The following is a 27,643-nucleotide window of genomic DNA, read 5'->3' on the forward strand; positions in this document are numbered from 1 at the left end:
GGATCAAACCTGCATCCCTTGCATTGGAAGGCGGATTCTTAACCACTGGACCCACCAGGGAAGTCCTTGTGTTCGGTCTTTTAACTTCTTTTGAAGGGGAAATCTTTTCACCTTATTCAAGCAGCACCAGTTCATTGTAGAAAAAACGTCCAAATGTGTTTTAGCGAAGAGAAAACAAATCCCTTCATAATCTGTTCCACCAGCCACCAGAAATACTACTGAGCAACCATATCCTTTTAGATCAGTGCTGCCTAATAGAAATACAATGCAAGCCGTGTATACAGTTAAAACTTTTCTGGTAACCACATTTTTAAAAAGTAAAGACAGGTGAAATCAACTTAAATAATATCACAATATTAGGATAATCACAATATTATCATTTCAGCATATAGTCAGTATAAAAAATTACTGATTCTACTAAGTCTTTGAAATCTGGTATGTCTTCTACACTTAAAGTACTTCTCAATTCAGACTAGCCACGTTACATGTGTTCAGTATCCACATGTGGCTAGCGACTGCTGTATTGGACAGCACATTTCTAGATTTTTCTTTGTGAGTCACACACACACAGAGCACACACATATGTATATTTTGTATATATACACACACCTTTAAAAAAAATGGGATCATGATATTTTGTGAGCCAAATTTTTTCCCCCACTTAAAAACATAGGCTTTCAAAGTTGCTTATAACCCTCAAAGCAGCCTTGGTAAAGGAAGGTTACATTTTCCTGGTGAGAAAGGTTAAGGAGCTGACCAGTACTACATTGCTGCCTGGCAGACGCGCACACCCACTCTCTACCCGAGGCCCCTGCTCCTGCAGGCACCTGGAGTTGATCTGAGACCACTGAGCCCGGCCAGAATTCACACGTACCCTGTGCACATGTGCATGCATACCACCCTTTTGCTGAGGGAAGCAGGCCCACGCAGGGGAAGCTACTGACCGAGGCTGTTGTACAGGGGTGCATTGTTTAAAATACAGGCCCTCCGATGCCCAGTTCAGTGCTCTTTCCATCACTCTCGGCTGGTTTCCAAGAGCTTACTGCTTGGGTTTGCGACTAGCCAAAGTACAAAGGGGAAGCCCGGGAGGGGTGGGAAGAGCCCTCCACTTGGGTTTGCCCTGGGATACCCCCAAAGGCCGCAGCACATCCCTAGTGGAAGCTGGCCAGCAATGGGAAAAAGACCAGCAGGGCCAGAGTGAGTGCAGAAAGGAACGTGGGTTGGACTGGGTGAGGTCAGGACTTAGAAATCTCTCAATAATTGATTAGTTTGTCAAACAGTGCTGTCCCCCTAGTGCAGGGACACATGCTTCACACCAGGCGGCTTTTGTGGCAAGAACCTCATTTCTTAGCAGGTCTGAGGTTTGTAGGAGCCTGGTGTCATTTTTTTCCTTCTTCCCCCACACCCAAATCTTTGCCTCAGTTTTTCAGCCTGTAGAATGGGGCTGCATTCTAGGCAAATCACTAGCCTGCTGCTGGCCACCCCCTGCCCCCTCATAGGAGGTTGAGCAGCAGACCTTGGATTGGGCCTCAGGTAAGGTAATCAGATTCCTGATGACTGAGGTTTTGAAGACTGGGTGGATCCAGGGAATCCAGCCTTTTTCCCCCATCACTGTAGCATCCAGCAGCCCTGAGCCAAGTCTCCACAGGCTGGGAGGGGCTTGTTTCAGGTACCTTGGAGGCAGCTGGTTTATACTCCTGGAAGCTCTATTGCCCTAAGGCGGGACACGGCCCAAGGTGGCCTGCCAGAGCTGAGGATTCTAAGCCGCCATCCTTTGATTACTCCTGGGGTCTAGTCTTACTCATCAAGTCCTTAGATTCCAAGGGTTGGTACTGCCTTTGGGATAGCCCTTTAGACTTTACAGAACACTTCTTATCTCACAGTACCCTTGAGGTGGGTGGTAATCGGCCCCCTTTTATGGAGAAATTCCTTCTCCATAGGCTCATGGAGATTAAGGGACTGCCCAGGGTCAGAGTTAAAAACTGGCAGAGCCAGTCCCCCTCCCCAACCCCCACCCCTTTAAAGCACAACTAATATGGAAGAAATTAAGGAGAGTAAAAAGAAGATAAGCATCAGTCTTCCTTTCTTACTTTTTTTTTGATGTGGACCTTTTAAAAAATTTATTTTATTTATTTATTTTTGGCTGTGTTGGGTCTTCGTTGCTGCGCATGGGCTTTCTCTGGTTGCAGTGAGCTGGGCGGCTGGGGGGCTACTCTTCGTTGAGGTGCGTAGGCGGTGGCTTCCCTTGTTGTGGAGCATGGGCTTTAGGCGCGCGGGCTTCAGTAGTTGTGGCACATGGGTTCAGGAGTTGTGGCTCATGGGCTCTAGAGCACAGGCTCAGTAGTTGTGGCGCACAGGCTTAGTTGCTCCGCGGCATGTGGGAGTTTTTAAAGTCTTTATTGAATTTATTACAATATTGCTTCTGTTTTATGTTTTGGTTTTTTATCCCTGAGGCATGTGGGATCTTAGTTCCCTGACCAGGGCTCGAACCTGCACCCCCTTCATTGGAAGGCAGAGTCTTGACTACCAGGGAAATCCCAAGCATCAGTCTTTCTATTAAGATATTGCAAAGGAGGCACTTAGCACAGTGACAGATCATACTGAAGGGCTCAGTAGTAGCTGCATAATCATTTGTTTAGAAAGATACTTGACTTGATCAAGGAGCTGTGGGGATAGCAGTTTGTCTACTGAGCGGGAGGTTCTCTTGGGGAAAGGAGTGTGAGGGCCGTGGCAGCCTGGGGATGCCAGACTCCTGGCTGGGAATGGAGAGGCTGGCTGCTAAAGTTCTCCATTGGCTGTGGCTGGGCTTGCAGTTGCTCTGGGATGGTCTCTGCCATTCCAGGTCTTTCCTGTCCCAGCCCCTGGCTTGCATCGTCACTGCCATTGCCACTCTGAGGTGGCAGCTTTTTGCAGATTCTAGAGTTGAGGAAGGCCAGAGTCCAAAGGGACTTTTGGAAGCCATCTGGTCGCTTCTCATTTTGCAGAAAGCTGACGTCATCTGTTAGCCAACGTCTCCCGGGTAGCACCAAAGGAGTCAGGATGCCCATGCTAGTTCTCTCTTCCTTCAGCCTTGTTTCTTCAAGGATAGAGAAATAGGAGGCCCTTCAAATGGTTGGTGCTGTAGGAGTGAAGATTAGAAGAGGACTAGGTCTGGCAGCACGTGCCCCAAGGTGACCCAGTGCAGATGCTGTGACTCCTGTTCCTCCAGACACAAGCTTTCAGCTCTCTTCCCTCCCCTACACTGGGCCAGCAGTTGACACACCCTGAGCAGGCCGGGGAAGGCCTGCCCAAATGGAGGAGGTATTGCTCAGAAATGCTCTCAATTTCCCAGTAACAGCAGCACCTGCCCCTTTCCACTCTACCTTACTGATGAGCTCTTCAAGATAGAACATAAAGAGTGTAAAGCATGGTTCTAGGAGGGGTGAGGAACACTCAAACAGCCAGGATCAAGTAACTAACAGGTTCACCAATGAGTGAGATGGGGTGGAAAAATTTGTCAAAGGCCTTAATCAGCGATATGTATAAACTTCCAAATAATAGCTAACGAGTAATGAGTACTTCCTGTGTGCTTCCCCAAGTGCTTTACAAATATCAACTCATTTAATCTGCAGAATCCCAGTAGGTTAGAAACTCTGTTCCGATTTACAGAAATCCAGAGTCGCTAAGGTAGGATTGGCAGAACCGGGACTCTGGAGCCCAGGCTCTTTCTTAACCATTGCACTGCCCTGCTGCTGGTAGTGAAGTGGGGTGATCCGGGCTGACCTTGGGGAAGTAGCAGCCAGGTGAGCTTTCCACAGAGGCGCCCATTCCATAATTCTCACTTGTGTTTCTGCAGTTTGTTCTTCCTGAGCCTTGCCTTAACCTCTCTGGGAGAGGCCAGGCCTAAGGGTTGCAGGTCTTACCTGGGGGTGAGGACAGAGTGGTCCCTGGAGGGAAAGTACATTGAATCCACCAGCACCCATGTCAGCTCTCATGTCAGTCATTAGTTTCATGGGCTGGACCCTTGGCAGTCTTACCCATTTTTGTATTCATAATACATAGTATGGGCTAAATGGTTGTTGGGATGAAGAGCATTTTTCAGTTGTTACCAAACTGGAATTATAAATACGTTTGTGACTGCTGTCCCTTCTCATGCCCACAAAAGACATGGCTAATTGATCACAGGCTTTTCCTGAGCCTGTTTACTGAGGATCCTCAGTACAGCATCCCAGGCAGTTGAGATCAACCAATTACAGGTGGAGTTAAGATTAAGACTTTATATAAACTGAGCCCTCAGAGAATAGGGACTGTCTTGTTTACCATTACTTCCCCAGTGCCTGGCACACAAAATCCCTCATGTCAGTGGTGACGTTTCATGATAAGAGTGGCAGGAGCCTAGGGCTGGCATCTTCAAAAACAAGTTGATATTCTTGGGACAGGCCAGGAAGCTCACTGTGTCTCAGTTCTGTCTTATTATGTAATATGGGGAGAACCATTTCCACCCTTCCTACCTCAAACTGAAATTGTGAGATTTAGATGCATGATGGTTGAGGTAGACCTTACGAGCTGATTAGCCCTGGTCACCAACGATAAGGAAGGGTAATTTATCTGAATGGCTGGTTTATGCTCTCCTCAGCTCTCCCCTGTGCTCTGGTGCAGAGCCTACACAAAATCTCTGCTTTTCTACACCCCTTTCTCCCTCCTGTCTGTCCTTTGTCCGATGGGGGTTCTGCAGTTTCTTTCATCCTCTCCTTTCTGATCTGCTGGAGGGGGCAAAATTCTCCTGGGCTTGTTGCAGCCAGAGCCCAGGCCTTTGGGTTGCAGACCACCCTAGAGCGTTGCCTTCGCAATTAATAGTGCTTGGATTCCTGGCTGTGCTTTGCTCCTGTCCCCTATGCTGAGTGGCGTTGTCCTCGCCTGGCAGGTGAGCTAATAGGCTCAGAGAAGTGGATTCTGGTGCTGATGGCCTCAGTCCATGGTAGGGTCAGCTTGAGCTGGAGCCCTTTGGGACCTCAAGAACCTAGTGTCGTCTCCTGCAGTGCTGAGAGGCCTAGGGTAGCCTGAACTTTCAGGTCCTTGGGGTCAGCTACCTTCTCACTGTGTGACCTTTGGCTAGCCACCTAGCATCTGGGTCTCCTCTAAAACTGGGATAGCTCTGCCCCTGCGAGGGTTAGAAAATGCACAAAAGGCCTGCAGCAGGAGGCCTGAGGTAAATGCTTAGTAAGTGGTAGCCATTATTATTTAACAGATCCAGACCTCAGGGCCTTGGGTGCGCAAACAGCGATGTGTGGGGGAAGAGTGGAAGCTGTTTGGTTGTAAGGAAGAGGCAGACAGGTCCCTTCAAGCCTTCATTCTTCTGGCACAGCCATAGTCGGGAGCTCACTGTAAAACTCAACCTCAAGCTCAGCCCACGCTGATTTTTTTGTGAGCTCACGTCTGTCAGACACTCTGCTTGTGGCTTCTTGGCCTGACCAATCTTTGTTCTTGATGCTGGAGATTGGGTGGTGGTGAGTTCCTCATACATCCCTCCTCAGGCTGCTGTCTGTGTGTGTAATTAAAGCACGCTCCCTTCCTGCTCTTGTGAGCCGGTTAATTCCTGTCTACACTCCCTGTCCATAAATATGAGACCCTGGACTGGGGCTTGGAGACCAGGGCGTCCCTTACCGCCAGTCTCACTCATTGGCAGCTCAGTTCTCAAACATTAATTGGCACCAGCCTTGCACAGGAAACTTGTTAAAAAATGCAGATGCTCATGCTCTGCCCTCTTGGCAAACTGCTTTCTGGAGCTTGGGAGAAGGCAGGAATCTGCATTTAACCAAGGTCACCCACCCCCACCTCCTCTGGTGTTCTTAGATTGTGGAAGTGGTGTTGCCAGTCTACTAGCTTACTGGTCCCAGTTTCCACAGGCATGAGTTGAGGGGTTTTCATAACAGCCTTCTGCTCAGGGACTCCAGCTGAATGGGACGTAGAGTGGGAAGGGGGCTTGGGTTCCATTTCCACCAGAATAGTTCTGCAATTTAGTTTTCTTTTCAAGAAAGTATTATTTAATACAAAAATGTAAAAGAGGGAAACATTGAAACAAGGACCCATGTACCCACTACCAGTTCTTAAGAAGCACAGCCCTGATTTTAAAATACTAATTGGGTAGATCAGTTTACCAAGGCAAAAGAAATAAAGCAAAAATAAACAAATGGAACCTAATCAAACTTAAAAGCTTTTTGCACAGCAGAAGAAATCATAAAATGAAAAGACAGCCTATGGAATGGGAGAACATATTAGCAAACAATGCAACTGACAAGGAGTTAATTTCTAAAATATACAAACAGCTCATAGAGCTCAATATCAAAAAAGAAACAACCCAGTCAAAAAAATGGGCACAAGACCTAGATAGGCATTTCTCCAAAGAAGACATACAGATGGCCAATAAGCACATGAAAAGATGCTCAATGTCACTTACTATTAGAGAAATGCAAATCATAACCACAGTGAGGTATCACCTCACACGGGTTAGAATGACCGTCATCAGAAAGTCTACAAATAAATGCTAGAGAGGGTATGGAGAAAAAGGAACCCTCCTACACTGTTGGTGGGAATGTAAACTGGATGGAGGTTCCTTAAAAAACTAAAAACAGAGCTACCATATGATCCAGCAATCCCACTCCTGGGTATATAGACAAAACTATAATTCGAAAAGATACATGCACCCCAGTGTTCATAGCAGCACCATTTACAACAGCCAAGACATGGAAACAACCGAAGTGTCCATCCACAGATGAATGGATAAAGAAGATGTGGGTATATATACAATGGGATACTACTCAGCCATTAAACAAAGAAGAAATACTGCATTTTGCAGCAGCATGGATGGACCTAGAGATTATCATACTAAAGTGGCGTTAGTTAGACAGAGAAGGACAAGTATTACATGATACCACTTACACGTGGAATCTAAAAAATAATACGAATGAACTTATTTACAAAACAGAAACAGACTCACAGATATAGAAAACAAGCTTGGGGGAAGGGGAGGGATGAAGAAGGAGTATAAAATCAACGGATGCACAATACTATACATAAAATAGATAAGCAACAAGGATTTCCTGTATAGTATAGCACAGGGCACTATATTCAGTTTCTTGTAATAACCTATAATGAAAAATAATCTGAAATATATATATATAACTGAATCACTTTGCTATAACCTAAAACTAACACAATATTGTAAATCAACTGTGCTTCCATAAAAAAATTTAAAAAATACTAAATGCGGTGGTGTGGTTCTGAGTAACCCCTATCAGAATTAGCAGGTGAAACGCATTTGGTCTATCAAGATAACTGCAAGTGTGTCCAGAGAAAACCACCCTTAGAATTACTAAGCAGATTCCTGGCTCCACCATTCCTGAGCAAGAATCTCTGGAGGGTGGGACCCAGGAATCTGCATTTTGACAAGCTTCTCAGAAGATAGATAATTTTTTTGCATCCTGAAATCTTAGGGCCCAAGTCCTTTGTAGCAGTAGTTTCAGAGGTAGCTTGTACCCCTGGAAAGCTGGTTTCATCTAAGGTTGGGGTTAGGGTGATCAGTGAGTGTGAGGGTAGAATTAAAGGGCGTTAGGACTGAAGATGACCAGATCCCCACACCCCAAGAACAGACCTCTGAGTAGAGAAACTGAAGGCACCCAGAGGGGAATTCTTCCAAGCTCCAATAGCGAGGGCTGTAGTGCCGGCACCAGGACTGGCGTCAGTCTCCCGGCTCCTAGCCCCGTGCTCTGGACACTGACTCACTGTCATGGAACATGGGGCAATGGTCCTTCCTTCCTACTGTGGCCAGATTGAGCAATTAAAAATACACCATGCCCAGTTAAATTTGATTTTCAGGTAAGCAGCAAATATTTTTTTTTAGTATAAGGTGTCCCAAATATTACGTGGGACATAATCTAAAAAATTAGTGTTGTTTATCTGAAATTCGCTAAATCTGGCAACTGTAATCCTTCTTAAAAATTTTTTTAAAGCACCAGACAGATTCAAGAATTGATTCAAAGAGATTTAAAAAAATAACTGTAATGCATTTATGGTAGTTTTCTGTTTAACTCTGCCCATATTTAAGCTCTTAAACAATCCTGTTACCTAGCAGCCACCCTGAACCCCTATCATAGTTTCAGAAAATGAGAGGTTAAGTCTTACTCTAGGATCTTCCATGCAGGGTGCCTTTCTGCCTCCTGATGAACCTGCTTGCTTGGCTTTCATTCCTCTGTGGCCCTGTTAATGCCTATCGAGTTACAAGCTGCATGAGGAGTTGGTCAGATAAGACCATCTCCCCTGGCCTTATGAGTTACTTGTTTGATGGCAGCTGGTTGTTAGAGCATTCTCATGTGGACTCCAGAGTCTATGCTGTTAACAGCTGCTCTGTCCTGCCTCTTAGCCCAACAGCCTAATTGGGGTGGGGTGGGGCGGGGAGGGGGGGTGGTAGTGTAGGGGTCACATCCCCTCTACATTTGCTGAAGGGGGAGGGAGTGAAATAGGGCACCAGTGAGCAAGGGCGGGGAGTCTGCTGGTGGGGCAGCCTGTCTCCATGTCCATGGCGTCCCAGGGCTCTTTTCTTCCCCAGTTGGAGTATAATAAGTAGCACTGAAGGGGGGCCTCCAAGGCTTGCCCAAACTCAGCAGCAGGGACAAATCAGCGGCTTTTGGGGAGCAGGGCCAATCTGGCTGAACTGGATTGGGGGAACTAGTCTTTACCCAAGAACTCCAATTCCCCATGTGCTTCTGGGACACTTGGCAAGTCTCTCCCATTTCTGCTGGAGTTTTCCCTGTTACCGAGTGTCCCCAGCCTGCAGGGCTGGAGCTGTTAGGACCCAGCCATTTGAGAGAGCAGGAAACTGAGGGTTAGTGAGGGTACCCAACCTGTCACACTAGATAGATGGCTGGTTAGGACCTCTAGAGCCTGCCTGCCCCACGTCTTCCAGATGGAGCCAAGAGCCTTCCCTGGAGAAGTGCAAAGAAGTTAAGTCGCTGGTGGAAGTGGGGCCCCGCTTGCAGATCCACTTCAACCAGAGCGCCCCTCCTTTTCTGTTATGTATCCCAGCTCCATGTGAGAAGCCGTTCTTAAAAATGGGGACTTTCTGGGACTCTATTATAGGCACCATCAGTAGTTGTGGGGAGTGGTGCCTGGAATGCTTGGGTCCCTGAGGCCCTGCTCTCCATCCTGTGAGTGCGTGTAGTTGTGCACAGGGCATATTTTGTTGAGTGAGAAAATTGGCTTCCTGACCTGTGGGAAAAGCTCGGGATCACTAGGCAGAAACTCGATGTTCACTGTCAGCTCCACAACAATTCACTGGTCACTTTGGGCACAGCCTGGTCCCTCCTGGGCCTCAGTTTTCCTATCTGTACAATGGCATGAGTTCTCAGGTCCCTTCCAGCCTCTTCACTCCAATAACAGGGATAATCCACAGTGATTTCTTGGAGATTCAGAAGCCTCGTGCAGCAGAGAATGCCTTAGACTTAGGACGGTAAAAATGAGTTTGCATTACCTAAGGTGTGGTGGGGGACCACAGGGACAAGGGAAAACCAGCTTTGATGTCAGCAGCCTCCCACAGAAGGACGGTGGAGTCAGTGGGGCAGCAGAGCATTGCAGCCTGCCTGAAGATTGGCTCTGAAATCCAGGGCCCAGCTGCTGGGTGATTAACCTGCTCCTCAGGCAGCGCTTAGGAGAGCATGCAGGAGCCCACAAGCTGGATGTGGCTTGAAGAAGGTTTTGGGTGTTTTTTTGTTTTCTTTTGTGGTACGCGGGCCTCTGACTGTTGTGGCCTCTCCCGTTGCGGAGCACAGGCTCGGGACGTGCAGGCTCAGCGGCCATGGCTCACGGGCCCAGCCGCTCCGCGGCATGTGGGATCTTCCTGGACCGGGGCACGAACCCGTGTCCCCTGCATCGGCAGGCGGACTCTCAACCACTGCACCACCAGGGAAGCCCGGGTTTTGTTTTTTAATGTGAGTTCATTAACAATATTTAGAAAGCAGAAAATTTCCCTTCCATATCAAATTTATTTTTCTACCTTTCTTGAAAACTCGGAAGCTCTGGCAACATAAGCTTGTGTTCATGGGTGGCATTGTGACTGCTCTTGAGTGGGTGCTGCCCTCTTAGCTGGTGTCTGTGCTTCCCAGCTTGCCATGCCGGCCAACCAGCCAGCCAGCCTTGTGATTTATGGTGTAGCCTGGGGCCTGGCGGCTTAAGTCTGGGACCTCTGGGGAGTTCCTGTGCTGTTTTGTTTGCTGCACACTCTCTGTTCTGTTTTCCACAGCTGACGTCTGGTGTTTGGGTTGAAGCACACTGATTCCAACTTGAAGGAGAACAGGGCATAGGTCTAGACTCCAGAGGGGTTGCAGTTGCCAGGCTGCAGAGCTGTGCTGTTCAGACATAATGCAAAGGGGTAATTAACCTCTTTTCCCAGAAAAGAACGCTCTGGAAAGTCCTTCAGGAAGCACCCATGCCGATGTAGATTTCTTAATTCAGCAAATATTTACTGTGGGCCAGCCATGTACAGGCTGCAGTCTTGGGTTCCAGCGGCCAATGAGAAACGCAGAAAAGATCCCTACCCTTGTGGAACTCCCAGTCATTGTCCACACATCCAGCACGTTGCCGGCTGGTGAAGCCCAAGGTGGAGTCAGGCTGTACCTGGGTTTCAATCCATCTCTGCTACCTACTAGGCAGGTGGGCTCTCTGAGCCTCAATTTTCCTCAGCTGTAAACTGGGAGTCTTCATCATCTTACCTGCCTCCTAGCTCCTAGCGTGGTTGTGAAAAATAAATGAGCTACTGCATGTGAAGTACTTTGGCATTTTGCGTGGATAGTATATGGACTCAGCAATTGATTAGTCTAGTGGGGTTGAGATGCACAAAAGTGCAACCATTTCAGGGGCTAATGAGTACTCTGAAGATCCCACATGATAGACTGAATTAGAACTTGATCCAGAGCTGCTAGTTGGGCAATTAGGGAAGGCCTTGAGAAGAATTTATGCTGAGATCTGTGTGTCACACAGAATACATACTGTGTGACCCTGGGCAAGTCTCTTCCGTCAATTTCATTTTCCGAACAACTGGAATGTCTTTCTGAAACAATTATGTGAAATTACACATAGCAAGTTAAACCAGTTTTTGGCACCTAGCCACTACCCAGTAAAAGGTGGTGATTACGATTACCGTTCTAACTAGAACCAAATGTGCTCTTCGGAAAGGCTGCGTTAGGGAGCTGGTGCTTGGAGGCCAGAGGCTTCACTGCCTGCTGATATATTTCAGCTGTGATGACGATTAGTTAATTAGCTTTGGGGTAGGACTTCAGGGACTGGTACCAGTAGTGGGAGTGACCACAGCCACCCCAGGACAGCAGAGTCCGTGTCTGGGGCAGGGAGAGTCACTGCAGGCTATAGATAGTTGACTGGGGCCTGAGCCTGAGCTGGGCTGGGCCAGGTGGTATCATGTGACCAGAGCCCGCTGCCCCTGCCCCTCCTCCCAGGCCGAGGGACGCAGACTCTTCAGAAGCTTCCTTTGAGCGGAGCCTCAAGGTGAGCGGACCTTCCGAAGGTTTCTTCTCTCTGTCCAGTTCTTTCTATAAGGGCACCCTTCAGCCCCCTCCCGTGTTTCACCTGCAGGTCTGGGGGAACTTGGGGTGGGAAGGCTGGATAGAGAGAGGCTTCTGAGAGGTGGTGGCAGCGGTAGGAATCAGTGAAGAGGGTGAGGATGGTTAACACAGCATTTTTTTTTTTTTATTCTGTAGAAGAGTGTTCCTGCCGGGGTGGGGGTGGCGTTGGGATCAGTGAGGATGGGATGAAAAGACCGGGTCCCCAGCCTCCTCCCCTGTGACTCCACCACACCCCCAGGCTGGATGACAGCTGAAAATACATCAGGCTTTTCTTACTCTGTCCCCAGGCTGGCCTGGGAGGGACGGGCACAGGTGGGTGATGTAATCTAGACTCCTACTGGCCTCACTCCCTGCCCTTAAATGGTGTCTCTGCCTTCCACAGTGAGGGTCCTGGGCTGTAGTTCAGGCAGTGGTGGGGGCAGAATCCATGTCAGCTGGATGCTTACCCCGCCCCCGACCCCCATCCTCACTGGGGCAGATGCTGAGGTGGAGGGACTGGGAAGCAGGCCTGAACGCCTCTCTCCTCACGGGACTGGGGGGTGCCACATGTGGGGCTTCCTCCGGGCCTGCTTGGTGGCAATTTCCCTTGCCTCTCTCTGGGTGCAGGAGAGGGGATTGTCAGGTTGCCAGTGTCCAATCCTAGGAGTGTCGCTTGTCTTGCTCTATGACCTTTTAGGTTTCCCTGCAGTGGGCCTTGGTTTTCTCCAGTGTGTAGAATGATATCCTGCAGCCCAGCCATTGAGGGCCTGCCCTGCTGGCCACGATGAGGAGGTAATTTGGACCGTCCTCCAAGTGGCTGAGAGCACAGGCTTTAGAGTCTGATTGCTTAGCTTCAGATCCTGTTCTGTTGCTTGCTAGCTGTGATCTTGGTAAATAACCTTTCCACCATGTACCTTGGTTTTTCTCATTTGGAAAATGAGACCAATTAGAGAAACTAACTCAGCATCAGAACAGTGCATGGCATCTAGTAAGTGCTCACTCCGTTAATACTATGACCACGGCTTGTTGCTAGCATCTCTTCTGCTTTCATGAGAAGTCTCATTGGTTGAGATCTTACCTTTTCTTCCCTCTACCTCTAGGTGTGAATTTCCTTTGTTCAGTTGAGGAAGGTGAGGGAGGCCCCAGGAAGGGGGTGGTATGTAGTATCTCCAAGGCTATACAACTGGTGAGTATTGGAGTCTGGACTAGGACCCAAGACTGATTTCAGGTGATCAGTTGCCTCTGGAGTCAAGGCAGGGCTGGGACGTGGGTTCCCCTGGGATCCAGCAGTGCCTAGGATACTTGTTTCTCTGCCGGGGGGAAGGCTCCAGCTGAGGGTTAAGGCCATAGACTGAGGAACAAGCACTTGGAAAGCAAAGCTTCTTTTCTTCTCTAGTGTGAAATCCTAGAGGAGATGGGTGTGTGAACTCTCCGTTCGTTAAACAAACGTCAGCCGTGTTGCTAGGTCCTGAGCTAGACTCTGGGATCACTGCTATGAAAGCACCCTGGTACTTGCTCTTAAGGGGTGGGGTGGGCTGCATGGTGGATAAGTAACCGGGCACCTAACACAACGCAGTGAGAGCGCAGAGCCAGGGCACTTCGCCTAGGATCTGGTTGGACTCCTCCGAGGGGGTTGACCTAATGGCCAGGTATATGGCAGCAGGTGGGTATGAACTCCAGTAATGTAGCCCCTAAGCCCCTACAAATTACCTTGTTCCCCAAGGTAGAAGTTCTTTGCAATCAGGGTAAATTCAGTCTTTTTAGATACTTGACTCATCTCTAGGAGATGATGCCAGCCCCACAATAAATATTTGGCCTTCGCCTATTCTCCTGGCACTAAGGCCTGAAATCTAGTAGTTCCCTCTGGCCAGCCCCATCCTGCAAGGCCTTCTCCCATCTTACCCGGCCCCATCTCACTTCACCTACACTCATCCCTGTTTCATTTCCAGCTTTTCCTCTCCTCTTACCAGTTCTTTTTACCACAACCTGATGAGTTTGACTCACCCACGTGCTTTCTCCCCCTAAACCTCCCCTAGTTTCCCGCTCCTTAGACCTCCTAGATCTGGCCCTTCTAGGTAGCTTTTTTTCCAAAAGATAAGCTTTAGGATCTTCCTGGAACAAGCAGTATAGAAAATATAGTTGACCTTTGAGCAACACAGGTTTGAACTGTGTGGGTCCACTTATATGTGGTTTTTTTCAACAGTAAAAGCACCACATGATGTGTGATTGGATTTTTCGACTATGTCGGGGGTGGGTGCCCCTAACCCCCGTGTTGTCACGTTCCCCTGGTCAGCTTGGGATTGTGGGGGAGTAGGGAATCAGTGGGCTCTTTCAGTGGCAGTTTAGCGCTCCCATTAATTGGAGACTGAACTTTTAGTACTTTACCACGTCCCCTTGTGATCTTGGTGAACAGAATGTCAGGCAGGGTGATTACAGGATCTGATGCCTCGCAATTTTGAAAGAGTTTTTATTAGAGGAAATAGACAGTGACCTGAAAAACTTTGCCTTAAACCTTTTCCAGTAGTTTTCAGGAACACCTGGCCCTCTGACTGATCCTCTTTTCCAACTTTGTGTTGATGAAGTTGATGTTGCAGGCCTTTGGGCATGCTCTCGTTCTGGTAGCATGCAGGCGGTGCTGTTGGGGTGTGGAGGCTGGGTCCCTGCAGAAGTGACTGCTGTCACAGCTCGTGTGTAGCTGAGGGAGGTGATCTTCTCGTGGCTGCCCCTGCTGGTCCTAGTCAGGGAACTAGGTGGTATTAGCCTTCTCTGGGCCAAACCAGAATTAGCAAGAAAATCAGTGTGGAGTAAGTAGTTCTCTGGGCCTAAGGGCTTCATCCTCTTGGGACTGAGAGGGCTTTTCTCGTTCTCCACTGCTCAGCACTGGGAATGGGGGATGCTGTGGATTGGGTTACAGAGCCCCAGCCCTCCTGTGGCATATGGGGTGTCTCGAGGGGGCAGTGGCTCCGGTATGGGGTAGAAGCCAAGAATGCAGTGGCCTCACAGTTAGGAGTCAGGAAAGGACTCTCTCTGCTCGTTAAGGGTACACGCGTCTGATCAAGGCATAGAACGTTCCTTCTGAGACCAGCCGGACAAATTTCTCTGCTCAGGGACTGGGGGCAGCTCCTGACCCCTGGCATGGCTGGCCAACAATGGAGGCAAAGTGACGGGCGAGCAGTGGGTGAGCAGAGCCCCAGGATGTGTATCTTTTCCCGTGGATCTCTGGGGGAGGAAGGGTTCAGAAACTCTTGGTCTTCAGAGCCAAGTTGGAAAAATAAGGGTAGGTGTAGGAAGGGTCAGACCTATTAGAGCCACTGCCTTAAAAAAAATTTTTTTTTTTTTTTCTTTTTAAAAAGCCCCTGGACTTCTCTGGCAGTCCAGTGGTTAAGACTCCGCACTTCCACTATAGGCGGTGTGGGTTTGATCCCTGGCTGGGGAACTAAGATCCTGCAGCTATGCAGTGCAGCCAAAAAAATAAAAAAATAAAAATCCCGGTCTGCCCTTGTTGAAACTACTGGAGAACCCCAAACAAAATTAAATCACTGTAAACATACTACTTAACTCCTGGTAATACTCGGTTATATCTCCTTCTAGAGTTTCTACTGTGTGTATGTGTACGTATACGTTTTTTATTTACTTTACAAAAATAGGGTTATAACTTTTCTCATTTATTGTGTTTATCTTTTCATATCAGTAGAGATCGTTATCTTTTTATGACCATTCTAAAAGTTGTTGAACTTTTATTTAGCCAGTTCCCTGCTATTGGACATGTATTGTTTTCAGTTTTTTTGAAATTATGAATAGCCCTTTCAGCATCTTTGCACATAACCCTAAACACTTGTCTAATTTGTATCATTAGGATAAATCCCTAAAGGTGGAACCATTGAGTCAAATGGGGGTCTCACTTTTTCTTTAGAAACTTGGAAGGCAGGCACATCTTCTCTGAATGGCTCACTCTTCTGTTGACCACAGGTCACTGAGGACAGGGCTGGCCCTGACATGTGGGGCTTAGAAGAGGTCCTTGGATTGCCCACTTAGGGTTTGTATCTTGCCTTCCTAAGTCTGCTCACACACAGACTTCTAGAATGTTAGAGCCAGAGAGGGTCTTTCAGATCCCTTTATGGAATCTGGGTCGATTCGGGAGCCCTGAATTACAGAGCAAACCCTGGCATGGACTCAGTTCCCTTTTTCACAAGAGGGTATAGAGCGGTGAGGGTCCTCCGAGTTGAGTTCTCGGGGTTTCGGCTGCTTGCTGCTTCCATGATCGCACTTGCCATGATTTCTTCAGAAAGAGGTGTTTGAGCATGTGTCCTTCCCGTCCCCACCGCGTCTTCCTCCTTTGGGAGCCTGCAGGTTGTTTGGTGGAGTGGGGTAGTGATGAGGCTGAGGAGGTGGTTGTGGGCCCCTCCCATGGGCTCTGCGTAACTCTCCCTCCCTTCTTGTTCCCACAGAACATGCTGCTCCGGCCAGGGTGGTGAGGGCAGCAGTTCCTAAACAGCGCAAAGGTAGCAAGGTAAGAAGTAGGAGTTGGCAACCCAAGCAGGGACTTCCTGGAGGTGGGAGCCTCTTTTCTGTTGTAGTGAGTGCTTCTGGACTGCGAGGTACTTCTGGGTTCTCTCTGAATAGGAGGGGCACTTTTTCTGGGTCTCTACATTGTGGATGGTCCTCGTGGACAGACTGATTTTGGCCTCTGATCTCTCAGTGGAGCTGTATTTTGGATGAGGGCCTGAATGGTCGAGGCAGGGTTACCCCTCATAGAATGTGCCTTGCAGGTTGGTGACTTTGGAGATGCAATCAACTGGCCAACACCTGGAGAGATAGCCCACAAGAGTGTGCAGGTGAGTCTGTGGGAGGGATGGGCAGGTTTGAATTCTGTCTACATGTTCACATTTGGCCTCAAGCTTTCAGAGCCTCAGCTGTTACCTTTCTGTTTTTTTAAGAGGAGTGGTTGGTACCATATGGGCAACATTGAAATAGCTAAGAATCATTCTTTGCGCCCTTGCTGTGTGTCAGGGACTGCCAAGTGCTGTTTTTTCATCATTTCATCTAACCCTCAGTGACTTCTAGATAGGTCCTTCAGTAATTCCCATTTTACAGATGAGGCCACTGAGGCTGGGGACGGTTAATTACTAGCCCTTGATGGCCAAGTGGGGATTAGAAGTCAGGTGTGTTGTATTGTTTCAAAGCCTGTGATCTCCATCACTACACTTGGATTGCCTGTAGGTGATCATTAGGCCAGGTACCCGCCTCCACACCACAGGTCATGGGGAAGCTTATGTAGCTTTCCTGAGCCCTAGCAGAAGATGGACTCCTGGTCAGTCCTCTCCTTCCCAGCACTTTCGTTCTGGGCTGACAGCTAGGTCCCTCACTGGCTCTGGCCACACTGGCCTTTAGTTCACAGCAGGGTTGGTGTGGACAGACCAGGGGCCAGCATCTCCTCCGTCCCACAGGTGACCTGAACTATGTGATCCTGTTGTAGGGAGTAAAACAATTGCCCGTTGCAGGCCGCAGCCCCGGCCCTGGGGGTTGTCTCTGTCATTTAGACTTAAGGAAGCTGGAGAGACAGGTTGTCCTCTACCTCCTGCCTGTTTGACAACTCTTGCCAGCGAAAGCATCTCAGGTGTGAAAGTAGGACCTTAGAATACATGCAGCCCAACCTGCCGTCACATGCTCCAGCTCCTCAACCCCGTTCTTCCAGTGACAGGGAGCTCCCTTCTTTCCCATCCCAAGAGGCTCTCAGACTCACATCACCTCCCTGTTCCTCTACTTCCCGCTGCAGCCACAGTCCCACAAGTCTCAGCCTGCCCGCAAGCTGCCACCCAAAAAAGACATGAAGGAACAGGAGAAAGGAGAGGGGAGTGATAGTAAGGAGAGCCCGAAAACCAAATCAGATGAATCGGGGGAGGAGAAGAACGGGGATGAGGACTACCAGCGAGGCGGGCAGAAGAAGAAAGGTGAGTGGCTTGGATCAGGACTCGGGAGAAGGTGGTAGGGCAGAACCAAGAAATGTCGGAACGCCAGGGCTGCTGGAGCAACCTCAGGAGCCCCCGCAAGACGTCCTTGGGAGGCTGATGGGTGTAGGCCACTGGGTCAGCAAGCTTCACTCCAACTATCTGTCCATCAGTTCCTTTTCTTTAACAAGCATTTGGTAAGCCCTGTCCTCAGCACTGGGGCTCTAGCAGTGCAGAAGACGGGGGCGGGGTCTCTGCCTCAGAGTGTTCTTTGTGTGTCTTGATGTATTGCTGTCCCGTGTTAGATTTCATTTAAAAGGCAGGAGTTCCCATTGCTCTGGCTGAACTGGCTAGAGTACAGGTTTGGCTGCTCTCATACATATCCAGAGGAACAGGGGGTCTGACCAGGATGGAAGGTAATTTCTCTCACCTGAGAGCTGGGTGGAAGTAGGCCAGGTGCAGCTCTTTGATTCCTTTGTCTTGCTGTGTGTTGGCTCTTCTCATTCCAGATGACTCACTCCACCTAGCAGGATGGGGAAAGGGGGGAGTAGCTCCCTGCCTTTTAGGGACTCACCCTGGAATTGACTGCTTCCACTCAGCTCCCCTGGGTAGAATTTCGGCACGTGTCTAAGGGAGCCTGAAGGTGCAGTCTTGATTCTGGGCTGCCATGTGTCTGGTTCCAGAGGGGGTTCTCTTGACGGTGGAGAAGTTGATATTAGGAGTCAACCGAGAGTGTCCATCACAGTGAAGTCCACCACCTTCTTATTTTAGAGATGAAAATGAGGTCCAGTGAGGGAAAGGAATCTGCCCAAGGTCACCAGATGGTGATTCAGGCCTGAGACCCCAGACAGGGACAGAAGTGTTGGGGGTAGGGATGGCCAGGAGGGACCTCTCCTTCAAGCCTTTCTTGTACCCATGCTGTCCTCCAGGGAACAAACACAAGTGGGTTCCGTTGCAAATAGACATGAAGCCTGAAGTGCCCAGGGAGAAACTGGTCTCTCGCCCTACTCGCCCGCCAGAGCCACGACACACACCTGCCAACCGCGGGGAGATCAAAGGTATGCACCTCCCACTACGGAGGGCCTGGGCATGGGGCTCCTCCTCAAGCCTGACCCGGCGCCCCCTCTCCCCATAGGGTCTGAGCCTGCCACCTACGTGCCCGTGCCCGTGGCCCCCCCCACCCCAGCCTGGCAACCAGAGACCAAATCGGAGCCTGCCTGGCACGACCAGGATGAGACATCGAGTGTGAAGAGTGATGGGGCTGGTGGGGCGCGGGCTTCCTTCCGTGGCCGTGGACGGGGGCGTGGTCGCGGCCGGGGACGCGGCCGGGGTGGCACTCGAAGTACGTGAGGCCCCTTTGGGCTCCGGGATGTCCGAGGGAGTGCGGTGGGGGGCGGGCAGGGGTATCCTCTCCCTCATGACACCCGTTTCCCCCTTAGCCCATTTTGACTACCAGTTCGGCTACCGAAAGTTTGACGGTGCAGAGGGGCCGCGCACCCCCAAGTACATGAACAACATCACCTACTACTTTGACAATGTCAGCAGCACTGAGCTTTACAGCGTGGACCAGGAGCTGCTTAAAGACTACATCAAACGCCAGATGTAAGTGGACAGGCGCCTTCCTCCTGGAGACATGGGTAGGATTGGGGGCTGCCCGAGGATGGTAGCCTGGTAGAGTAGGGCTGTGCAGGCCCTTCTGGTGCTAGCAGCAGTTGCTGCCTCTGGCTGGACCTGAAAAAGGTAACTTGAGAGAACTGTACTACCATTATAAAAATTAATTAGTTAATTTTTTTAAAAGGAGAGAAAATGTCTAGATTCTGCTCCACTTTATCCCTTTATTTGTAATGGCAGCATTGAGAACGCTAGCATTATTGGTGAGGCTCAGTGCTCCGTGCCTTATAGGCATTCTCTTATTTAGTCCTGTGGTTGTCTATTTAATTTTTATGAGCTGGGTTTTATCCCCTTTTTATTGATGAGCATACAGGCCCAGTCACTTGCCTAACTGGTAAGTGACAAGGCGCAGATTTGAGTCTATTTCTGTCTGATTTGCAAAACCTTAACTCCTAACCTCTCTAATATGTTGTTTCTCAGTCCAGTGGGGGAGCCATACAAGGAAGTAGATCATTGCAGAAGAGTGTGATAAGTGGCTCAGGAACAGAAGAGAAAGTGACCAACAGTATTGGGACTGGGTTTTAAAGGAGGATGAGGAGCTTGTCAGGCATACAAAGAGGCTGAAGGGCAGAGAGAAGTTTGACCCAAGGTTAGGGAGCCATGAAAGGATAACATCATCTCTTTTCAGCCTTTAGGACTGTAAGTACAGTAGGGACAGGGTTGGTCAGAGGCTATGTGAGCTTCCTGGAGTGTACAGAACAAGGAAGGCATATTCACAAATGATGAAGCAATCATACTTCTTCTCCCCTCCACCTAGTGAATACTACTTCAGCGTGGACAATTTAGAGCGAGACTTCTTCCTGCGACGGAAAATGGATGCTGACGGTTTCCTTCCCATCACACTTATTGCGTCCTTCCACCGAGTACAGGCCCTTACCACTGACATTTCACTCATTTTTGCGGTATGTCTCTCTCCCTGGGGCTGGGGTGCAGAGGAAAGAAAGGTCCTTACTTAAGGAGCTGGAATTTGGGCCAAGGCAGAAAACCCTGGAAGAGTCCTCATCTCATTACTTACGCTAAGATTCCAAGGCTTGGCCAGCCTCTCTCTCCCTCCCCGTCCCCTCCCCCTCCCCCTCCCCCTTCTCTCTCTCTCTCTCTCCCTCTCTCTCTCTCTCTCTCTCTCCCTCTCCCCCCCCTTTCCTCCCCCCATCCATCCCTTTATTATGGAAAATTTACAAAAGTAGACACAATGGTATAATGAGCCCATTACCCAGCCTCAGCATCCATCAGCTCACGGCCAGTCTTGTTCCATCTGTCTCCTCATGTTCCCTTTCCCAGATTACTTTGAAGGAACTCTCTGGTAATCTGACATTTCATCCATGTTTCAGTATCTGTGTCTGAAAGATAAAGGCCTGTTAAAAAAAAATAATCAGTATATGATTATTGCATGTAAAAATATTAACAGTTCTTTAATATCACCAAATATCTCATCAGTTGCAAATTCACCCCACTTGTCAAAAATGTTTTCGTAGTTTATGAGAATCAGGATCCAGATAAGACCAATATTATTGTCTTATTAAGTCTCCTCCTCTCCCTCTCTTTTTCCTTGCAGTTTATTTTTTGAATATGCTAGATTGTATATCTTGTAGAATTTTCCATAGGACAGAGTGGTATCATTTCACATGTTCTTCTGTACTCCAGATTTTTTTGTAAATTGGTTCTTGAGAAGCCTGATGAGATTCAGGTTTTGGTTGATTGATTGTTTTTTTCCCTCCTCGTCAAGAATACTTTATAGATAGTGATATATTCTCTCAGATGTCACTTAATGCTTCACTTGGTGCTCTTTTTTGCCATATAAACTGCAAATCACTGCCTGTTACTTCATTAGGGACTACAAAATGTTTATATTCTGTCAATCTGTCTTTATTTGTTAGCTGGAATACCTCTTTAAGGAGGTACTTTGCATTATCAACTATTTGGTTACCAAGAAGTATATACTTCGTACAGGAAGGGCAGATAAGTGCTTGATCTTTTCCTTTGTTAACCAGTTTTCAGAATTATGAGCTGATCCCTAATAACCTTCAAAGGTGAACAGTGCGTTTCGAGTTTGTTTTTTTTGTGTTAGTATCATTTAATATCATTACAAACTTGTAGGTTCAAACATTTTGTTTATTTCAAAATTATTGTAGTTATTATGCTGAATCAAATTGTTGTGTCTTTGGCCAGTGGGACCCTGGTTCATCTTGTACATTTCCTGTCCCAGATCTGAAATTGGCCGTTTTTTTTAAGGAACTCTGGGTCCTCTATTTTGGGGAAGTGGTGTTTTTGGTATTTAGATAACACAGTTTGAGTTGTAGCGGTGTTTATTGCTACTTGATTGGTCGATGTTTCTAGAGCTTTTTGTTTGTTTTAATAAAATACATCATGAGATTGTACTGATAATTTCTATTAAAATTTCTATAGGGTCTATACACATAACCCCAAGTATCTTTAATCTGTAACTACTACTTTCTCCCATGCCAAAAATCCTAATTCCTAACAACATCAACATAACTATTCATTTGTTTTACTCTACAGTTTATACACATTATACTTATAGTACCTCTCCTACTCCTAAAAAGTTTTTTTTCCTATTTATACAGTCAGTGACTATTTTCAACTTGAAATAATTTTTTTGTGGTTGTTTCTTTAACTTAATATATATTAGTTTCATTAGCTTCGCTTTGCTTTCACGTTTTGGGGATTGCTTTCTTACGTCTTCATGTTTGTTTTACATTTATAGAAAACATTTATGTGGTTCCAAAGTCAGATGGTATGTTCATAGAAGCCCGACTTAAAATTTTCTTATTTACACCTTTTTCCCTTTCTTTTACTATAAGCAACCTTTCTTGAATCTTTCTATTAAAAAAATTAAGTAAATGCCTCTGTGGGTATTATATACTTCCCCTTTCTTAGATGAACGGTAACATATAGCACATGTATTTCTTCACGCTTTTTTTGCTTTCTCTTAATATATCTGGGAGCTGACCGTGTAGTAGTAGTAGAAGAAAGGTACTCTCATTCTTATTTACAGGTGCATATATATATATATATAATCTTTTCATGTTTTAGTCCGTGTCTTTGGTGTAGATTTCTAGAAGTGGGATGGTTGAACTGAAACGCAAATGCATATGTAATTTTGCTAGCTGTTACCTGATTCCCTTTCTAGTGGGTGTGCCTTTTGCATTCTCACCAGCAGTATATGAGAGTGCCTCTTCCTCAGCCTCACCAACACAGTATGTTGTCACGTGTTAAAATGTTTTCCTCTTCCATTTTAAAGATTTTTATTTTTTTTAATTTTTAATAAATTCATTTATTTTATTTTATTTATTTTTGACTGCATTGGGTCTGTTGCTGTGCGCGCGGGCTTTCTCTAGTCGCGGTGAGCGGGGGCTACTCTTAGTTGCGGTGCGCGGGCTTCTCGTTGCGGTGGCTTCTCTTGTTGCGGAGCACAGGCTGTAGGCGCACAGGCTTCAGTAGTGGCTCGCGGGCTCTAGAGCGCAGGCTCAGTCGTTGTGGCGCACGGGCTTAGCTGCTCTGTGGTATGTGGGATCTTCCCGGACCAGGGCTGGAACCTGTATTCCCTGCTCTGGCAGGCAGATTCTTAACCACTGCACCACCAGGGAAGCCCCTAAAAGATTTTTAAAAGGAAACTCTTCTCCCCCCTCCATTTTTCACCCTTTTTCCCAGAGATAAACACCTGTAGCACTTTACCTGTGAATCCTAGAAAAATTTGTGTGCATTTGTATGTTTTTACTTAAAAATTCAAACACCAAAAAATTCAAACACCAATGGGATCTTTTTGGGTTTTTTTAAGTCTTTATTTAATTTGTTACAATACTGCTTCTGCTTTATGTTTTGGTTTTTTGTCCTCAAGGCATTTGGGATCTTAGCTCCCCCACCAGGGATCAAACCCTCACCCCCTGCATTGGAAGTCAAAGTCTTTTTTTCGTTTTAATTAATTAATTTGGTGGCGCTGGGTCTTAGTTGCGACAGGCAGGCTCCTTAGTTGAGGCAGATGGGCTCCTTGGTTGTGGCATGTGAACTCTTTAAGTTGCAACATGCATGTGGGATCTAGTTCCCCGACGAGGGATTGAACCTGGGCACCCTGCTTTGGGAGTGTGGAGTCTTACCCACTGCGCCACCAGGGAAGTCCCTGGAAGGTGAAGTCTTAACCACTGGACTGCCAGGGAAGTCCCCCAATGGGATCTTAAACTCACTGACCTACACCTGCTTTTTTGTGACTCTTACCACCTCAGCACATTTGAAGCTGATTTTAAAGCCTGAATAGTGTTCCATTGAATGGATGTGCCATAATTGGTTTAAATTGCTTATGTGGTGGCAAGCGTAGGTAGTTTCCAGTTTTTTCCTTTTACAGACAGTGTTGCTGTGAATGGCCTTGTATCCAGATCTTATGTTGTCACCTGTTTGTGCAAGTATTTCTCTGGGGCTGATTCCTGGAAGTAGAATGGCAGGGTCAAAGGGCAGGTGTGTTTTTCATGTTGGTACCCTCCTACAAGTTTGAACATCTCACCCGTCCGCTGGTCGTGGAAGGTGGTACCAGTTTTCTTATACTCCTGCCAGCACTGGACTTATCCCTGAGCTCATGGGGCTCAGTCATCTACCAGCTTCCAAGATCTCAGTCCGTCCATGTCTTTCCTCTGCATCTTCTCCCTCTTTCTCCCCTGCAGGCCCTAAAGGACAGCAAGGTGGTGGAGATCGTTGATGAAAAAGTCCGCCGAAGGGAGGAGCCAGAGAAATGGCCTCTTCCTGGTCCCCCAATAGTGGATTATTCCCAGACTGATTTCTCCCAGCTTCTCAACTGCCCAGAGTTTGTGCCCCGCCAGCACTATCAGAAGGAGACAGGTAGGTACCCTGCTGGCATGTGGATGCCTCCCTGTTGCCCTTGTCCTCTGGCCATCAGGAGGAGGGCTGGAGGGATGAGGATCTCCCCTTTCCACCCTTTAGAGTCGGCGCCTGGCTCTCCCCGTGCTGTCACACCAGTGCCAACTAAAACAGAGGAGGTCAGCAACCTAAAGACCCTGCCCAAGGGCCTGTCTGCCAGCCTCCCTGACCTGGATTCTGAGAACTGGATTGAAGTGAAGAAAAGACCTCGGCCCTCCCCAGCACGACCCAAGGTGAGTGAGGCCTGCCACGCACCTGAGTTCTAGGGTCCTGGCCTGGAGTGTGGGGAGGGGTGTTGCAAAGGCACAGAGCCCTGGGCTTGTAGAGGCTGGCAGGCAAGCTGCGTGGCTCAGGGTTGTAATGCGAGCTGGAGGTCACCAGTGACCGCAGGAAGGCTGATATGGCCTGTTTCCATTTCCAGTGGGGATCACCCCTCAGGACAACCTTAGCTCCGTGAGATCCTGAATGGCATTTTTCACAGGAGGAGATGATGCAGCCTCTGGCAGCAGTGTCTCATTAAGTATTAAGTGTTTCTTAACACATGCCTGTTCTTTTTGGTTTTGGCCACTCCATGTGGCATGCGGGATCTTAGTTCCCCGACCAGGGATCGAACACATGCTCCCTGCAGTGGCAAAGCGGAGTCTTAACCACTGGGCTGCCAGGGAAGTCCCTTGGCTGTTCTTTTGACCCCATCTAAATCCCTGGGGCTGCATTTTTAGTGCCTTCCCCCTGAATTTGTCCTCACTGTCCCATATATAAGCCCCTCAGACCTTCTGAAGAGGGAAGGGATGGGGAGCAGACACACAGTCTGGACAGAGTCTAGACTAGAACACAGGTCTCCTGTCATTGCTGGCTGCTGACCTTGGGAAGCGTCTTTAATATCTCAAGGCTTCATTTTCTCCGTTTTCAGATGGAAGTAAGGAGGGATTAGACTGCTCTAGAAATAGTAAAGCAATATATGAATAGCTCACATTTAGTCCCCTGTTAGAGAAGTGTTTCAATCTCAAACTAAAATTACTGCCCCTTTTTCAGGAGCAGACTTTTGCTCCATTCACCTGCCCATTGCCATCCCTTCTTTGGAGACCTTCTTGGTCTGGGGCTTGTGAGGAGGCCTCAGAGGTGACCTTGGACTTTGGGTTTATGGAATTCTGTGCTCCCTTTTCCATTGTGACCACCCCCCTCAACTCCTTCTTCCTCCCTTCCTGTTTATACCCCGACTTCCTAGCCTGTTCTGGCTGCGGTCTTCCAGAAAGTGTCAGAGGTTAGGCTGGAGTCATGAGGAGAGGGTAGGGTAGTAAGTGCACAAGGACCTGACAGAGTTCAGTTCAGTGCTGCAGACTGCAAAGGCTTTGGAAAGGTGGACCCGTGCTTAGCCCCCATTCCAGAATTCGAGCCCCCACTCCCACCTGACCTATCGTGAACCTTCCAAAAGAGAATAGGGTTAGAGTTTATACAGAAAACGCTTTGCACAGCAGGGAATTGACGTTTAGATATATACTATGGGGTAGACAGATGCTTTACTTCCAAAATTTCAGATAAATTCAGCCTATCAGCACTCTGGAATACTTTGTTTTGGCTGAAAGCAGTCTTGTTTTCTCTTGCCTTTGGGACATGCTGTGTTTTTGTTTGTTTTCTTTTTGCCTCTCACTGTCTCTGTCCCTGCCTTCATCTGGCTTACTTATGCGCGTCCTTTCATAGTCACTTCTTCTGGGAAGCCTTCCCCGACTGTCCCCACTCCCACCCCCAGCTGGTTAAGTGCTACTCCCTATGTACTCCCACGAGGCCTATTTATAGTCCTTACCATAACACACTGCAGTTGGTTGGTTGGTTGACTTCTTCTCCCACTAAACTGAGAGCTCCATAAATTCAAGGACCTGGTCTTGTTCTTTTTCTGCTTTTAGCGTCTTCATACAGGGCCTGGTACCAGTGGGTACTTGCCCATTTATCAAGTAGTTGAACATGTGCTGTTGCTAGATCCCAGTCTAAGTACTGGATAGGATGGAAGGCAAGGCAGCTGTGGTTCGTGCCTGATGAAGCTTCCAGTTTATTGGGAGGTGTTGGGGATGGACAAATGGATGAATCAGCCTGTTGAACTTGTACCCACTCTCAGGCCAGGTGCTGTGGAGGTAAATGAGAGTGCAGTTCCTACGTGCAGGGAAGTTGTTATCTCAGTGTTTATCAATGACTGTGATGTGAGCTGTGAGCGGAGAAGCCTGGACTCGTACGGGACATCCTTTTTCCATGAGGCTGACTCCGAGGCTGACAGCTGTTGACTTGCTGGCATTATCAGGGCCGCAGTTGTAACAGTCCCATGTTGAGGGGTCAGGGCTTCTCCCAGGGCACAGCGACAGGGCCTGGTATAAGGTGATTCCCTGGTGATTCCCTTTCTCCTTGGTCTGCCCCCATGTTAGAAGTCAGAGGAGCCCCGGTTCCTCCACCCGACTACTCTGCCTCAGCAGCTGCCCTCTCAGCAGCTGATGTCCAAGGATCAAGACGAGCAAGAGGAACTGGATTTCCTGTTTGACGAGGAAATGGAGCAGATGGATGGGCGGAAGAACACCTTTACCGCCTGGTCTGATGAGGACTCTGACTATGAGATTGATGACCGGGATGTCAACAAGATCCTCATTGTCACCCAGACGCCACCTTACATGCGCCGGCACCCGGGGGGGGACCGCACAGGCAACCACACCTCGCGTGCCAAGATGAGCGCTGAGCTGGCCAAGGTCATTAACGATGGGCTCTTCTACTACGAGCAGGACCTGTGGACTGAGAAGTTTGAACCCGAGTATTCCCAGATCAAGGTGAGTCTTGGGCCTAGCAGTGGTGGTGGGGCCTGGGGTGCCTGTAACGTGTGGAAGGGGAAGGCTGACGAGCCGTGTGACCTTGGGCACAGAGCCTCAGCATCCTCCTCTAACAAAAGGGGGTGATGCTCGACGTGAACGGTGGACTGTGCCAGTGTAAGAGCTGGTCACTCTGCTTCTTGAGCGTCCGTGTTTAATGTCTTAAGTTGGCTAGCCACTTTGGTGAGGAATAGGATAAGACTTGGATCGTCATTTCTGTTAGGCATATATAAAAGTTTAAAAGCCTTTTGAGGAACTTGCTTTGAGGGTGAAATGTGGAGGAAAGATAGGTCTTTTAAAAAATCACTGCTACCTGGGAACAGTCAAAACTGGTATAGTAGGTGTTTACAGAGTGGGTATGTGTGGGGGTCGGTTGGCCTTTGGTGAGCCTCTGTTGTGAGTAGTAGTGTGTTTGGTGGAGATGAGAGAATTGCCCGAAGAGAATCGGGGTGGGGGAGTCTACAGCACGTTCCTGGGGAACCGGAGTCCTGACCTCAGTGCTGCTGCAGAGAGGGCTGGGCAAGTACTCCCCCATTCTGGGTTAGCACACCCATGCCTGGGTACCTGGGGTTGAGGCATAGTGACGGGGCAGCTGAGAGCCTGGGGACCAGAATTCCATGTATGTGGTCGCAGGAGCTGCCCTCTTCAGCTTCTTGCATGTCTTGATCTCTAAACAGGCTAGGGCAGTCTTCTTACCAGCATCCCTCCC

The 27,643-nt window shown here is 48.3% G+C and overlaps 1 protein-coding gene across 2 annotated transcripts in view; it reads left to right on the forward strand.

The window, feature by feature from the left end:
- LARP1 (La ribonucleoprotein 1, translational regulator) overlaps positions 1-27,643 on the forward strand; it is a 57,525-nt gene that overhangs the window by 17,937 nt on the left and 11,945 nt on the right. Inside the window, exons 2-11 of one of the 2 annotated variants that reach the window (XM_067732364.1) lie at positions 16,037-16,098; positions 16,358-16,423; positions 17,365-17,539; positions 18,466-18,594; positions 18,672-18,878; positions 18,976-19,138; positions 19,965-20,109; positions 23,878-24,052; positions 24,155-24,324; positions 26,503-26,895. In XM_067732364.1, coding sequence (XP_067588465.1) covers positions 16,037-16,098; positions 16,358-16,423; positions 17,365-17,539; positions 18,466-18,594; positions 18,672-18,878; positions 18,976-19,138; positions 19,965-20,109; positions 23,878-24,052; positions 24,155-24,324; positions 26,503-26,895 — 1,685 coding nt within the window. The remainder of the gene's footprint in view (positions 1-16,036; positions 16,099-16,357; positions 16,424-17,364; positions 17,540-18,465; positions 18,595-18,671; positions 18,879-18,975; positions 19,139-19,964; positions 20,110-23,877; positions 24,053-24,154; positions 24,325-26,502; positions 26,896-27,643) is intronic. The other variant, XM_067732365.1, reaches the window with a different exon arrangement.

This window comes from Pseudorca crassidens, chromosome 3, assembly GCF_039906515.1.
Source record: "Pseudorca crassidens isolate mPseCra1 chromosome 3, mPseCra1.hap1, whole genome shotgun sequence".
In the NCBI taxonomy this organism is placed as follows: domain Eukaryota; kingdom Metazoa; phylum Chordata; class Mammalia; order Artiodactyla; family Delphinidae; genus Pseudorca; species Pseudorca crassidens.